The sequence below is a fragment of the Pygoscelis adeliae genome, unplaced genomic scaffold (genome assembly GCF_000699105.1).
Source record: "Pygoscelis adeliae isolate BGI_AS28 unplaced genomic scaffold, ASM69910v1 Scaffold66, whole genome shotgun sequence".
NCBI classification, from domain to species: domain Eukaryota; kingdom Metazoa; phylum Chordata; class Aves; order Sphenisciformes; family Spheniscidae; genus Pygoscelis; species Pygoscelis adeliae.
The window spans coordinates 10,864,285-10,878,984 of NW_008825167.1; the positions used below are offsets into that span (position 1 = coordinate 10,864,285).

A 14,700-nucleotide genomic window follows, 5' to 3' on the forward strand; every position below is an offset into this window, starting at 1 on the left:
ATCTGTGCCTATCTCCCGTTAGATGCTTTCATCCCCGAGCCGGACTACAATAGAGCGGGCTTTCCGTGGCAGAAAGAAAGGATCTGGGATCCTTTGATTCAGTATATTGTTTCCCTTAGATATGCCAGATCGACAGGGCTGGGGATAAAGAATAGGCAGAGCTGGCGGGGAGGGCGGTTTCAGGGGAAATCTCCCCGGGAGTTCGGTCCCAGGGAGGTTTTCCCCAGAGCCTGTGTTGCTCTGCGGGCTGGTGTGTGGTTTCCTTTTGGGGGGCCGGGTCAGCGGGTGATGGGGTCACTGCTGCTGTGGCACCCGGGGTGGAGATGAGCAGGAAGCAGGGTGAGCTGAAAGAAGCAGGGTGAGCTGAAAGAAGCAGGGTGAGCTGAAAGAGACTTGGGTTCGTGGAGCTCTCCCAGGAAAGCTGGCACCGTCAAGGGCGCTGGGAAGCAGGGCAAGTTTCAGTAGCTGGAGAGTGGGCTGACTGGTGGGTGTGGCGACTTCCTGCGCAACCCTGACGGTTGAAGGCATTATTTGAGCCAGTGTTACAAGGCTTGTAAGCACCTCGAGGCTTTCTCATTATTTAAAAAAAATCCTTTAGCCTGAATATTTGGTCAGGAGGGGAACAGCCTCCTTCTAAAGCAGAGTTTTATGATACCAAAATGGTGCATTTATACAGTTTTGCACTATCAACAGGCAGCAGTGCCTGGTGGCCAAGGCTGAGCCTGGGTGTTGCGATGGCTCTTTGGGTGATAGCTCCTCTCGCCTCGGTCCTCAGTGCCTCGTGTGACTTGCAGTTACTGAGGGTACCTCTGGACTGGGGGAGGCCCTGGCTGCCCTCTGGGTGAGTGTCAGTGCTTTGTGTGTGGCTCAGCCTTCATCTGCAGCTGGAGTGTAACAGGTTCCCACCCATAACTAGTTGTTTGCTCTCCAATTTGTTGTAAAAGAAGAATCTGGAAGAATTATGAGTGTTTGCCTTGGAATCAACAGTTCGTTTTAATTTCTTCACTACTCACAAATTTCCTTCTCTGTGCTGGTGAAAAAAGAAAGCCCAAACTTCAGCCTGCTCTCTTTGAAATGGGATGTGTTGAAGCTTCTATAAATGAATATTCATTAATGCTAGTGTTGAGTTTTGTGACCAAATCAAAGGCATAAATTAACATTAGTGAAGTTGGCAGGCATCAGACTTGGACTGCCTTTTTTATTGTAATGTTTTACACTTCTGGCCCTTCTTCTCCTCCAGCAAAAGCAAGTCAGACACTCTGTGTCATACCTTGTACACGCTGCCCGTCCCACAAGAGCCCACCAGATTTGTCTGCGTGTATCTTCTGAAAGCTGTGTTCCAGTATGGTAAATCAGATATTTCATCCTGCCACTAAGGAAATACACTGGAGCTTCAAGCCTTCTGGGCTCTGAGGAAATGTGATAGCTCTGTAAAGTTATGCAACAACAACAGTGATGATGAAATCATATAAAAATGTCATGTGTTACTGTGCTTAACATTCCCCCCACACACACACTCCTGCTCTTTGGAGCTACACCAGCTCCTGGATTCATTGTAATAGTGAGCAATGAATTTTTGACAGTGTCTTGTGCGCTGATACTTTGCTGTGGATTTTCCCGTACCAAGCCTGTGTTACTTGCATGGGGCCAGGAGCCATCCCATGAATCCCATGAAGCATCCAGGCTTGCTGTTGTTAGCTGAGCACCAGCACTGCTCCAGTGTAAGGTGCCATTCAGTTGTGAGTCAGACTGGAGAAACTGGGCTCCTTTCGCTGTAACGACTGTGGGAAGGACCTCTGTATTTGAAGCACCAGACCAGTCCCTGGGTTATGTAAAATAGAGACGCACTGAACCAGTAAGTGTAAGCACTTTGGTCATGTCCTCTGCACTGCGTTGAAGTCCTTGGGGGGTCTCACTCCCCTGGTTCAGGAGGTTAGCTGGGGATGGAGCAGGGTGTGCATAATGTAAGGGTGGCCAAGAGTGCATCTGCAGGAGCATATTTCTTACGCTGTGTAGTACAGTCAGCCACCACATCCATTGCTGAGGTGTTTTTCTGCATGAGGTGGCAATCTTTTGTGATTCGGTTGTGCAGGTGTGCTCTCACGCAGACCAGATTTTCCAGGATACACCCCCCCTGCCCATTGCTTTTAATGTCACTATTATACTCCTCTTGTGCAGCATATTACAGGGAATCAATGGGGATGATGACACTGAAAGATCTGTTGCAAATTATTTTAGCTTGTGTATTTTGGTAGTGCTCGGCACTTTTCAAGCAAGGTCTGAGCTCAGATAAACTCAGAATTACAGTATATACAGAACACAATTTTAAAAAAGCACGTGGCATGTAAAATGTCTGTTACAGGACTTGTTTGTTCCAGTAGCGATTGCAACCATTAAAAGATAATCAGCGTGAGCTTAGTGAAGAGGAGGTGTGAAGACAACACTACTGAGCAAAGGGAGAATAGCTAGTCACCAAAGCAAATGCAAGGAGGGACATTGGAGAGGCAAATGGTGCCTGTATCTCTTAGAAAAGGGAATAATATTCCTGGGAACGGTCCAAGGGCTGGCATATGAATGGGGGAAGGAATTGCTGGTCCTGAGCTGGCAGACTGTAAGGCATAGGGAGACAGAGAGCTCAAAACTGAGGTGTTACAGAGGAAGGATTGCACTATTGAGCTTAGCAAGTAAAGAGAAGAGCTGGCAGAAGATGAGAAAAAGAAGCAGATGCAGAAAAAATAAGAGAGGCTGGAGAAATTCAGAGGAGTGGGCACGGAGAATAATTTTAGTTGTAGCCTTTTGAATTGATTGACGTGAAGACAGCTGAGAAATAAGTAGGCTTCAGCTGAACACGGCAGAATACTTTGAGAGAGAAAAAATGCATTCGTCTGGACTTTTGCTGTGTGAGACTTTGGTCTGAAGGGCCAAGAGGGTCAAGATGGGCCACTTTCTGTTTGGCCTGAGCAAAGCGCTGGGGTAACGTGAGGTGTTCTGGTGTGAGACAACAGCAGTGTGAGAGCTGCCAGCTAATTCACTTTGGACACCGGGGGCAACACGTCCTATAGATGCAAGACATGGTGAGTACCTGGAATGGGGAACCAAAGTCCTCGTCTAGGTTTGGATCTTTTCCATATCTCCCCTGGCCGTGCTTTTTTCCCACCCACCTTTGCTTAGCAGTATGAAGATACACACAGATTGGTGTGTGACTTGCCAAAAGTAGTTTGAGAAGCCTACTGAGTGCTGAGCATGAGAACAATGTCTCACATTATTATTCTGCTATTGGCGCAAGATTTGGACTGATTTAGACAGCACTTTTTGTCCTGCTCTAAAACACCAAGGCCTGGGACTTCTGGATCCCTTCTTCCTCTTGGATATTTACTTAATACTCAAAGTTACTTTTTCCATCTGTAGCTGTCTAACAGACTTGTCCCCTCTCAGTTTACTCATCTGTCGATGAACATTTGTGAATTCACATTGCATATTGCACTGGACTTGGCAGCTCTGGAGATGCTTTAGCTGTTTCAGTAGAAGTTGTTGGACTTCCAACCACCATTTCTGTGATTCTGTGATAAGTCTTTTCCTGTACTTTTTCTACAGGAGAAAAAGTGGCCACAGTGTTTAAGCCACTTCCATCTGGTGTCTTAAATTACATTCAGAGTAAGTCCTTCTGGTCACATTTCTATGGGGATTGGAACCTTTGGCAGAGGGACAGAAAGAAGGGTTTGGGGCAGTGATGCCTTTAACTGCCACAAGAAGTTTGTCAGTCAGTGCCCTCAGCAGGATATCAGGGTTTTCAGCGTCATAGCTGGTGCCACCATGGGGAACCGAGCTGCATTTTGCTGGAAGCTGGGCAGGTTTGGAAAGGGGACAGTGGCTGTCTGGGAAGACAGCTGATGCGGTGAGGTGGTTGTTCAGCAAGTCTGAATCTCCTTCTTACAAGTGCCGAGGGCGACTGCTGGCAATGAACCACTTTCCTGACAGGAGGTCAGGGTCTGTTTTCTGCTTTGCTGCCATTTCTTTCATAAGCAAGTTTATACACGTGGTAAAAGGGAGAAACTTAATTTTCCTTTGTGGGAGCAGGAGCCAGGAGAGTCCACTGGCTTGTGAAGCAGTCAGACACCGAGAGTTAGTTGGGATAGATTTCTTGCTGCTTTTGTAGGTATGAGAGAGATGGAACAGAGACGAGCAGCAAAATAATTTGCAGGTTTTAATCTTGCAACATATAAAGATGGTGGCCTTGTCCCCTGGGACAGAGGTACTTCAGGATTACTTTTGCTTGTCACTTGATGCACTTGTCACAAGATGAAGTTTCGACCCGTAGTGCATGTCCTGATGAGGTTTAAGGCCTCAGCTCTTGCTTATGTTCCTACCGAATAATAAATGTCCCCACTGATTTCAGTAAAGTCTCTATGTAAAATCTCTCTAAGTAAAGCTGGTCACCCTTGCCCACCTTGCATGTAGCTGGCTAAAGGAGTACGCAGTGCTCAGAGCTGAGAGACTGTGGAAGGGTTGTTCGTGGACCAGTGCTGATACCATGGGAGGTGGAGCAGCAAGTATTGCAACTTTCTATGACTTGCCGGAAAAGTAGATGTGTGAGGCAACAAGACATCAAAAAGTGCAAGCAATATGCACCTGTATCCACCACATTTAGTCAATCATGAATTACCATTGCTAACATCATATTCAAGGACATTTTCTACTATTCTGTTTCCCTTGCATCCACCTCCTCTGTCAGAGAATGGGTTCCTTACGGTCTTAGCTGGGTTTCGACCATGGCTGGTGCCAAGGCTGATGTGTCCCGGTAACCTGATGCAGGTTTCTGACTAGAACTTAGATAAAATTCATCTTCGGTTCAGTGGCACACTGCAGCCAGCATGCTATAAATTGCTGTTATTTTTTTTCCAAGTTTAACCTTTTCTATAAATGGCTTGCTGAGATTTTGAGATCAGCTCTAATTGCCGTAACCTGTGTGTAAGCCAAGAGATGGCTATAACAACACACAATGGAGGGTTCAACCCTCCAGCCCATACTTAGGTGAAACCCCTGCTGATGCCAATGAATATTGTCATCAATAAGATGTTTGTTGTGCTTCCCTTCTAAAAGCAAAGCAAAGATGACATTTACAGTGAAAAAATCCCCATGGAGTTAGTAGCTGTAGGAGTAGCTCTTTTCGACTATGTGATTAAGGACTGAAATTGCTAGCTGAATAGAAAGTCAGGTCTCAGATCTTTTAAATGAATAAAGATGAATGAATATATTGGCTACAGACCAAGATACAGCATTACTACAATCAACATAATCCTTCTGAAATGAATTGCCATATACTGGCGTGCATTTGTTAAGAAAAGGACCTTAAAAGCAGGATTCTCCATTAGTGGCCTATCGGAAATGATGCCTCAAGGATACAATGTTTTACAAGCAATTCCCTGAGTTGATTCAGGGATCACCCTAGCTAAAAATTACTTCCTATGGAGGGTAACCTAGACGTGAAATTCAAAAGGAAGGATAGTGCTGATTAAAAGCAGATCTTCTATAAGCAGACAGTACTTCATGAAATCCCATTTACAGCTCTTTGATCCTTGTGAAAGGATTTTAAGCAAGCATTCCTCTTGGGAAGGATGTCTTTCTTCTATTGCCATTAAGTTTTAAAATGTTCCTTATTTGTAAGTACTTTGTTAAAAGCAAGGTAATTTAACTGTATTGTATCACAACTCCTGAACAAACTCGCGTGGTTTGTTGGCGTTCTACCAACACACAACTGGGTCTGAATCTGACCAGCTCTGACAATAGACAACCAAAGATATCTACAAAGGAAATATCTTTTAAATCTCTTGTACATTATGGGCAATAACTCTGTGAAGAGGAATGCACAGAAGCACAGAGGAGCTCCGAGTGTCTCCCTCCATTGTCTGCCAGTGAGACTTTTGCCTTTGAGAAACTTCCCTTGCAAATTGTCTTCTTGTGGAGATTTGACTAATCAAGGAGAACACAAACTTCAGCCTGTGGCTTTTGAACCTTCCCTCTAAATTGGGGATTCTGTGTCTTTTCTAACTCTCAGTGGCCTTTTTAAAGCCTTAGCAACAAAGGATTCTCAAATGCTAAAAAAGTAAAGATTGATGCCTTGGCTGCAAGTCTGATAACGTAGCCTTATGCTTTCTTATTGTCTATTGCCTTTAATCTGATGTCTTTTAAACCACACACATTTGTAGGCAGAGAACTGGAAATACAGGTGGATTTGGAATTTAAGCTGTTTTCAAATGGCTATTTAGCATAATATCCTTAGTCATCTTCAGGGCCATTGACTAATCTGGTTTTTAGAGAATATAGCCATTGTTGCTCTGGAGATGTAAGGACAATGCTATATTCTAGTAAGTCCTTAGAATTATGCAAAGGATGAAATCACTGCTGAGTGTTTCCTTCTCTTTTAGCCCTGGAAAATCTGGGGCTAAGAGTGTTGCAAAGACTTTTTCAGTTGGCAACGGCTGCAATGCAGCAATCGTAAAAGTCCAAATCCAAGAATGAAGCAGTGCTTAGACCCATATGCTGGGTATGTTATATGAAGTTCATTGTAGCTAAATTATAAAGCAAACTGTAAATAATTAAAAAGACATCATTTACTTGATTTAGAGCTGGAAATGTAATAGATAGACATTCCTTTCATGGAAGAAAAGGAAAAATGTAATAGCATATATCAGAATTACAGTCTGGGCAGATGCTGCTATTTGATGAAAACGCCGCTCTTGAAATCCCTTTGAATCTTTTCATATGGCTAGAACAGATAATGGCAAATTCTTTCTTCCCCCCCCCCAGCTCCATCTTGTACGATAGAGGTGTGGTTTTCTCTGAAAGATGCCTGCAGGTGCAGTACCATGGGTACCGATACTGAAGAGAAGTGTGTGATTTGCTATAACTTTTGCTGCATTTTATTTTGACATGCTGCATAAATTTGAAATAATGTTTATTCAGTAAATCTTATGTCAGTTTTATTTCTTCTGTTACTGTGTTTTTTAGTAGTTCCAGAAGCAGACTGAGAACTGCATATGTAAAAAATGTATTTGAATTTTGTTGTGTGTAATATTTTTAATTACCTCTAGCTCTGAGTGGAGTAGGTGAATGAAAAAAGGCTAATGTTAAATTTCTTTGCAATTGTTCCTGCTCTAACATTTGAATCATAAATATTTGGATCATATTTACAAATTACCCAGAGTTGAGTGATTTACTGACCAAAGGAATTTGACTTCACTTGTAATTGCGCAGAGCCCACTGCAGATTTCAGCACTGCAGCAGGGCTCAGGCTCATCACCCGGCAGGTTGATGCAGACGCTGCTTGTCTCTGCTGTCCTTGTACCATTGGGAGCGTATGAAAATACGGACACGCTTCACAAGAGCTGAGCCAAGCTGATTTAAAAAACCCAGCAATACAGGCAATTTGTACAAATTGTGCCAGTCACCAGCTTACAGACGTTTCATGTTGCTCTTACTGTAATGCAAACAATAGTTGTAAGGGAGCGAAAGCCACCGCCTCGTGTCTGAGCAGCTGGCCCCTCCTCCTGCAGCAAACGTTGCTGAGTTTGTGGCATCTCCTGCTGCTGCCACGAAAATTGCTGTCATGTCACGGACTAAGCTCTGGGGCTTTGCTGCCAGATTAAGCAGGAGAAGCTAGACCGCGATTAGCAAAAAATCATGAGGAAAGCAGCGCGCAGGGTTTGAAGGTGAAGAGCTGTGAATAATAGGAATGGCTGTATCATACTCAGCAGCGACCTTAGCTGGGAGGTGCCAGAGTGCTTGTAAAATGGAGCTGCAGGGAGACAGAAGATAAGCATCGTTGCTGTGCTGATGCTGTGTCATAGCCAGGCACAAAACCCGGAAGCAAACAGCGTTGCATCGATGCGGTCGCATCATTGCAGCAGTGACGGGTGGAGGAGAGACACCTCAGCTCCCACACCCCGCAGTGATTGCTGAGCAATGGCATGGATTTACAGTGGTGCTTTCCGTACCTCCCATGTCAATGAGACCAGTTTTTTTTTCCCCTTGAGTCTTGGCACCTAATGAATTGCTTAGTTTATATGTTCAATACAATACCCCCTCTCTGTTTTGCCATGTTCCCTCTGTCTGTCCTTGGCAGGCTGGAGGGAGGAGAGGGTCCAAGGCAGCTTCCCTTGGCTTGCACCGGGAAGAGCTGGGCTGGCAGCTTCTCGTGCCAGGCAATGCACTGAAAACTTGGTTTGGAGCCCTTAGGGCTCAGCAGGCAGGGCACCAGTGACGAGACATCTGTTAGCTGAATAGAAAGGTGGCAGCCACCCTATAAAGGCTTACACTATTGTCACCTCCTGAGCTGAGTAATGAGCACATTGTTGTTTGCGTTGTGAGAGCACCCGAAGGTCACCCGAGTGGCTGAGAGTACATCTGAGAGCTAGACAAAGAAAGTGTCCTGCCTGGAGGGGGTTACAGCTGGGAAGGGGAAATATGGGCCAGTACTGCATGATTAATTCATGAGCTTCAGGTCACTCCACCCTGCTTTCCCCAGGGTGCTACAGAGTGTGGCTGTCCTCCAGCGTGGAACATTGTCCATGTAGAAAAGGACTTTGGTCCCTAGTTTTTCTGGACGTTTGGCACTTAGTAAGAAAACTGCAAGCAGCCTGCCTGACATCAGGCCCCCGGTAAATAATAAATGGCCCCTGACCATTCACAGCCGAGCTGCATGCCCGAGGAGGCTAACCTACTCCACAGACCCTGTGTGTGCCCAAATTTCTGTCCACGATTTCATTGCAGCAAGTACCAGTGACCTAAAACAGTGCAGGAGCGCCCAGGCGTCAGTGGCGGTGGCATTGGTGCAGGGTGGCAGCATCCCTTTGCCTTCAGGCCAGGGCTGTGCCTGTCCTTGAAGCCCATGCTTAGGCTATGGCAGGGAATGAATACTTACATGCTGACCGAGGGTTTGTGTGAAAGTTTATTTCATGAATAATATCTCAAATTGCTTGTCAACATTAACCCATGCCTCCCTGCTAATCAGTTAAGTTTGTATAATTTTTCCAGCACGTTCATGGAAATGCATCTATCTAGGTAGGTGCACACAGGCATTTGGTACCGCTGCTTTGGCTAAGGACAAGCCACCCCTGGTCCGGAGCAGGGTGTAGGAGGCAGCGCCTGTTTGCTTGGGCACATCATACTGCCGGGGTGTCCATGTGGCACTGAAACCCCACCTGGGTTGCTTGTGCCCATCAGCACCATCTGTGTAAAGGTACCCTGCTTTGCTTGTGCTCCTAGCTTGCAGCAATCTGTAACGTGTCCTACAGACACGCTGACACCTCGAGCTGTCAAAACCCTTTTTCTTCTGAATTTGCTGATTTGCTGGAATGGAAATGTGTGTCGGAGATGTTTCCACATCTATCAGGTCCTGATGAAAGCTGGGTAAGGCTCCACGGCACCTTCCCTGGTGGCTTGGCAAACTACCTCGGGAGCATCAAGATTTGTGGGTTTTTGGCAGCCTCGTCTCCCATGGCTTCCTATTCCTGGCTGGGGGCAACCTTAGCCACAGGCCAGCTCAGGTGCAGAACCTGCTCCCTTTTGCAACAATTTTGAATGGTTTGTATTTTCTTCTGAGAGGGAAGGTGTCAATAATTAAAATGTTGAAAGTCTCCATAAAGTACAGTTTTCTTTCTTCACCAGAATTTCTTAGACCCTCTGAAATTATGAAGGCGAGACTTTGTAGCTAAACATTCAGTAATCCTTTATAAACTGTAAGTAAGGCTTAATTTAGTGGATGACTCACATAATTGAGTGCTTTCTTGAAACTGCATTTATCCTTTTTAGTTTCAGATTATTCTAATACCTAGTTTTGCCACTTACATATGTATATTTATATATAAAAACGTATAAAATCCTTATGTCTACAATTATTATTCTGGGTTTGTACTTCTGCTTTATTTTTATGTCTGTCTTATTTTCCCGGCCTGTTACATTTGTTTCTATTTATTATGCATCTTCTCCTGTTTTAAAAGAAATAAAATGTAGGACATCTTGATGACAGCGTAGATTTTTGACTCATTAGCAGTGACAGATGCAGTGCTCTGGTAACGTTCCCTGCCCGTATCAATAAGCTCTTGCCTCTTGTAATTGGACAGTATTAATGTTTAGGAAGGCAACTGAATGAGCTTAAAAAGAGCTCACAAGATGATGGTCTCCGCAGGTCAGCAGGTAGTGTGATAAATCATCACGGTGAGGAGATGCAACTGCCAGCATATGGCAAAATAACTTACTAGCGTTCAGGGTGCTGATGCACAAGTCCTGCGATTACAAGCGGCAGTAGAGAGCCTGGGGAGAAAACAGGGAGCCTGCTCTGGCAAATTCCAGACTGAGGACTTGCATTCGTCTCCATTCTTTAACGAGAGGGTACCAACATCTGAGGCAGGTCCCGGGGACGTATTTCATTGTAGTTCTGGGCCTTCGTTCCCTCCCAAGGTCACCTCGCTGCTGCAGCACATGGAGAAAAGCCTCAGACCTTCTGTGTACATACTCTTTTGTCATGCGCTGTATTTAAAATGTCTTTTCCCCCCTTCTTTCTCCCCTTGAAATGTCTGTTTCTCCCTTTTTGCTTTTCTAGAATGATATAGAGAGCTATAGAGGCTTTGAACCTGCAAAATGTTCAAATACAAGCTGAAAAGTAAATATGCTACATGTAACTGAGGAGTTACATTGAAGAGAGCTTGTTGTAACACCCCTAACTCTGACTTGGCGCTTTTTAATCAATACATTTTTAGGAGGTCTGTGTCATTGTCCTGGTTTTATAGATGAGGAAACATATCAACTTGTTTAATTGTTTTCTAAACTGGGAACTTGGGACATGCATGGTTTATATGCGTGAGTCATCCTGTAATTAAACCAAGAATTGAGTCTGGGGAGAGGAGTATAAAACATGGACAAAATGGAGATTCTGAGTTATTGTTTAGTGAGCCAAGGAAATAATTTACAATAAATGGCTTTTTTATATATGAATAGGAAAAGAAGGTTCTGACTGCTTTAGAGTTTTCCAGCATTCACAGTCACTTGGCAAAAGTCTTTCCAAAAGCGTTATGTACTGAAGTTACAGACTTTCCCTGTCTCTGGGTAAGTGGTAGAGTGCTGGCGATTCCAGTATGACTTCTTCAATGAGGGAGTTCAAATATTGGTTCTCAGGAATATGCAGTGGTAAAATTTGCTTTCTGTAAAATGTATTTTTTGAGAACAGAGTGTAACCATTTGAATAGAGAAAAAGGGAAACAGATGATTGTTGTGAACAGTGCCCCAGCAGACCTGATATTTGAACAGTTCTTCATGGGAAAAAAATGTTTGCTTTCCGGCACTTCAGAAAATACCAGGAGGTAGTAGCTCTCTCTGCTGTTCGTATGATATTTCAGGTAAACCAAACTTTGGAGGCTACACTCCCATCCTCATTCACGGACTAAGTGAGATACGGCGTGAGGAGCCTCAGTACAGAGTGCCCCCAACTAATCAGCAGCCTTTGACCTGCAGGAATCGCAGATTAGACAACAATTCATTCTTCATGCCCACTAGAAACTAGATTTTCTGCTGTGGGTCTGTAACACAGTACAGGAGGTCCAAGCTGTGGGCCGTGTCCCTTGACCGCCTCGCTGGAGCAGCCGAGTTGACCCTGCTGAGCTGATGTTGCATAAAGCAGCTCCCCTGGGCAGGAATTTCTGCATTACAGAGCTCAGCAGCCTCTCCTGACCTTGTCCATTCCCATTTCAAGCTCTGTTACTCTTCCAGGGGTGCCGAGAGTCCCAGGTGAGCTCAGCTTGGCTATTCCAGTGTTGGGCAGTTTGTTCTGGGGCCTTCTGTTCCCTTTTTGGCCTTTGTACAATAAGGTGGTGGTAAAAAGGGGATGTAGCGGGATTTCAGGTGTTTTCATGTGCAATGAGTTCTGCTTTGAGGAAAAAAAGACTGTGATGACCATGAGGCCTCATGTTCCAAAAGTCAGAAATAAACACTCAGTGAAACTATGGTTTTCCTCTCCGCTGTCTATGTTCCCACCTGAACCTGTGGCGTAGACATTTATATAGGGTAAGTGCTTTGATGTTAATGGCTTTCTATATAATATAAGCCTATTTGGTATCATCAATATGTTATTATGTTTATTTATTTCAACAAACCCACATTTCTTCCTTTTTTTTTTTTCCCCCAGAGTGACCGACTACTCATTAAAGGTGGAAGAATTATCAATGATGACCACTCCTTCTATGCAGACATATACCTTGAAGATGGACTTATAAAGTTGGTTTTTTTAAATATTGAACTTTTTTTGCATGCCTGTTAGTATAGACTACTGTGATGGTGCTGACCTGCAGCCAGCGTCTTGGTTACCTCTAGATGTGGGGCCATAGTAAAGGAGTGTTTAATTATGAAATTCTGTCATTTTATCTTTACTAAGATTAGATAAGTAGAAAATTAATTTACTGTAAGGTGAAGGTATTTGCTTTTCAAACAGTTCAATCCTAGTTTCTTCCAAAATAGTCAAGGCAAGTAGGCTCTCTCAAGAAGTAATGCTAAGGACAGTGGATATTTTTCAGTCCATATATGACAGAAGGCTCATTACAGCTTTTTTCTCCACACCTAATCAGGGTGAATGCAGCCATTCTCTAAAGGATTGTGTGGCACAGAAATACGCCCCGTGTTACACAGTGCTAATGGGAACCTACTCCTTCTCAATTCTCCTGTTGGTTAATGCTGAAGCATAGCATGTTCTGTTCGTACAACATTGTTATGCATTGCTCATATGTCCCTTTTGTTTAGCAAAGGTATATAATCTTCACACAATTAGACAGAAAATCCTACTGATCTGTGAGGATATAAAATACAGGAACTGGGAAAGTATTCCTTAGGTGAAAAAACATAAAATACATGTTACTGATAGCCTGGGAAACAGTAACAGAGATGTCTATTCATGTACCTTTACTGGTCCTACCTTGGCTTAGTGGAGATGGGGGTCTTTAGTTTTGCAAAGTTACGTAGTGTGTACGAGCACTCTGATGTACACAAGTGTTGTGGTTTAACCTGGCAGGCAGCTAAACACCACACAGCCATTTGCTTGCTCCCTGCCCCCACAGTGGGATGGGGGAGAGAATCAGAAAAAAAAGAAGTAAAATTTGTGGACTGAGGTAAAGACAGTTTAATAGGACAGAAAAGGAAGGGGGGGAAAAAAAGCAATAATAATAATGATAAAAGTATATACAAAATAAGTGATGCACAATGCAATTGCTCACCACCTGCTGACCGATGCCCAGCCAGTTCCCGAGAAGCAGTCAACACCCCCGGCCAACTCCCCCCAGTTTATGTACTGAGCATGACGTCACATGGTATGGAATGTCCCTTTGGCCAGTTTGGGTCAGCTGTCCTGGCTGTGCCCCCTCCCAGCTTCTCGCTGGCAGGGCATGGGAAGCTGGAAAGCCCTTGACTAGTGTAAGCAGTGGTTAGCAACAACTAAAATATGGGTGTGTTGTCAACATTATTCTCATGCTAAATCCAAAACACAGCATTGTACCAGCTACTAGGAAGAAAATTAACTCTATCCCAGCCAAAACCAGGACAACAAGGATCAAAGCCTTTTTCTTGACTGCTAAACATTTTCACTAGTGACCTAGCAAGTTTGGTCTCCAGAGGCTACAATTTAATGCACAGAAACATAATTATGGTTATCTCATAAATAATTCATTACGTACTTGTTTTCAGAGCTCCTTTTCTTAAGAATGTATCATCAGATTAGAAGTCTGATTCTTTATATATCTGTGGCTACTTACATTATTCATGATTCAGGTTATTATAACAGAAAAAAATTCTGAATGCTTGTATCCATGGACTATGCGCTTTTCTTTTTAATACTGTGCTCTGCTTTTCCAGTTGTAGTGTTACTTGCATTGCAGAAGTGGCAAAAGGAGCATATAATTTTAAGTGGAGAAGGCACAAAGTTATGAGCACGTATATTTTTTAATAGCAACAATCAACCAAGTTGTACTCTCTCTGATAGGCATTTTAGTTGAGTCTTTCACTGCTTTTGTTTGTTCAGATGCAGATTTCCCAGTAACACTTGTAAGCATCAGAACTGATATAACAACTAAGTGCATGAGATGCTGTGAGTCTGAAACTGCTGTGGATTTTTGGCCTTGATTCCCGAAATGCAATGGTACTCGGTAGGCAGGTTAGCAATGCCAAGCTTTCAGCTGCCCTGCCATTTAGCAGCCCTTGGTAGGTGCATAGTCTCCCTGTGTGTCCTGGTTTCGGCAGGGGTAGAGTTAATTTCCTTCCTAGTAGCTGGTACAGTGCTGTGTTTTGGATTTAGAATGGGAACAAAATTGATAAGGCACCGATGTTTTAGTTGTTGCTAGGTAGTGCTTACACTAGTCAAGGACTTTTCAGTTTCTCGTGCTCTACCAACTGAGAAGGCTGGAGGTGCACAAGAAGCTGGGAGGGGGCACAGCCAGGACAGCTGACCCAAACTGGCCAACGGGATATTCCATACCATGGGACGTCATGCTCAGTATATAAAGCTGGGGGAAGAAGAAGGAAGGGGGGGACGTTTGGAGTGATGGCGTTTGTCTTCCCAAGTAACCGTTACGCGTGATGGAGCCCTGCTTTCCTGGAGATGGCTGAACACCTGCCTGCCCATGGGAAGTAGTGAATGAATTCCTTGTTTTGCTTTGCTTGCGTGCG

General features: G+C 44.2%; 1 protein-coding gene across 1 annotated transcript in view; it reads left to right on the plus strand.

Annotated features, from left to right (window-relative positions):
• Positions 1-14,700, plus strand: part of CRMP1 (collapsin response mediator protein 1) — a 52,342-nt gene that overhangs the window by 3,745 nt on the left and 33,897 nt on the right. Inside the window, exons 2-3 of the mRNA XM_009328891.1 lie at positions 6,646-6,699; positions 12,179-12,267. Coding sequence (XP_009327166.1) covers positions 6,646-6,699; positions 12,179-12,267 — 143 coding nt within the window. The remainder of the gene's footprint in view (positions 1-6,645; positions 6,700-12,178; positions 12,268-14,700) is intronic.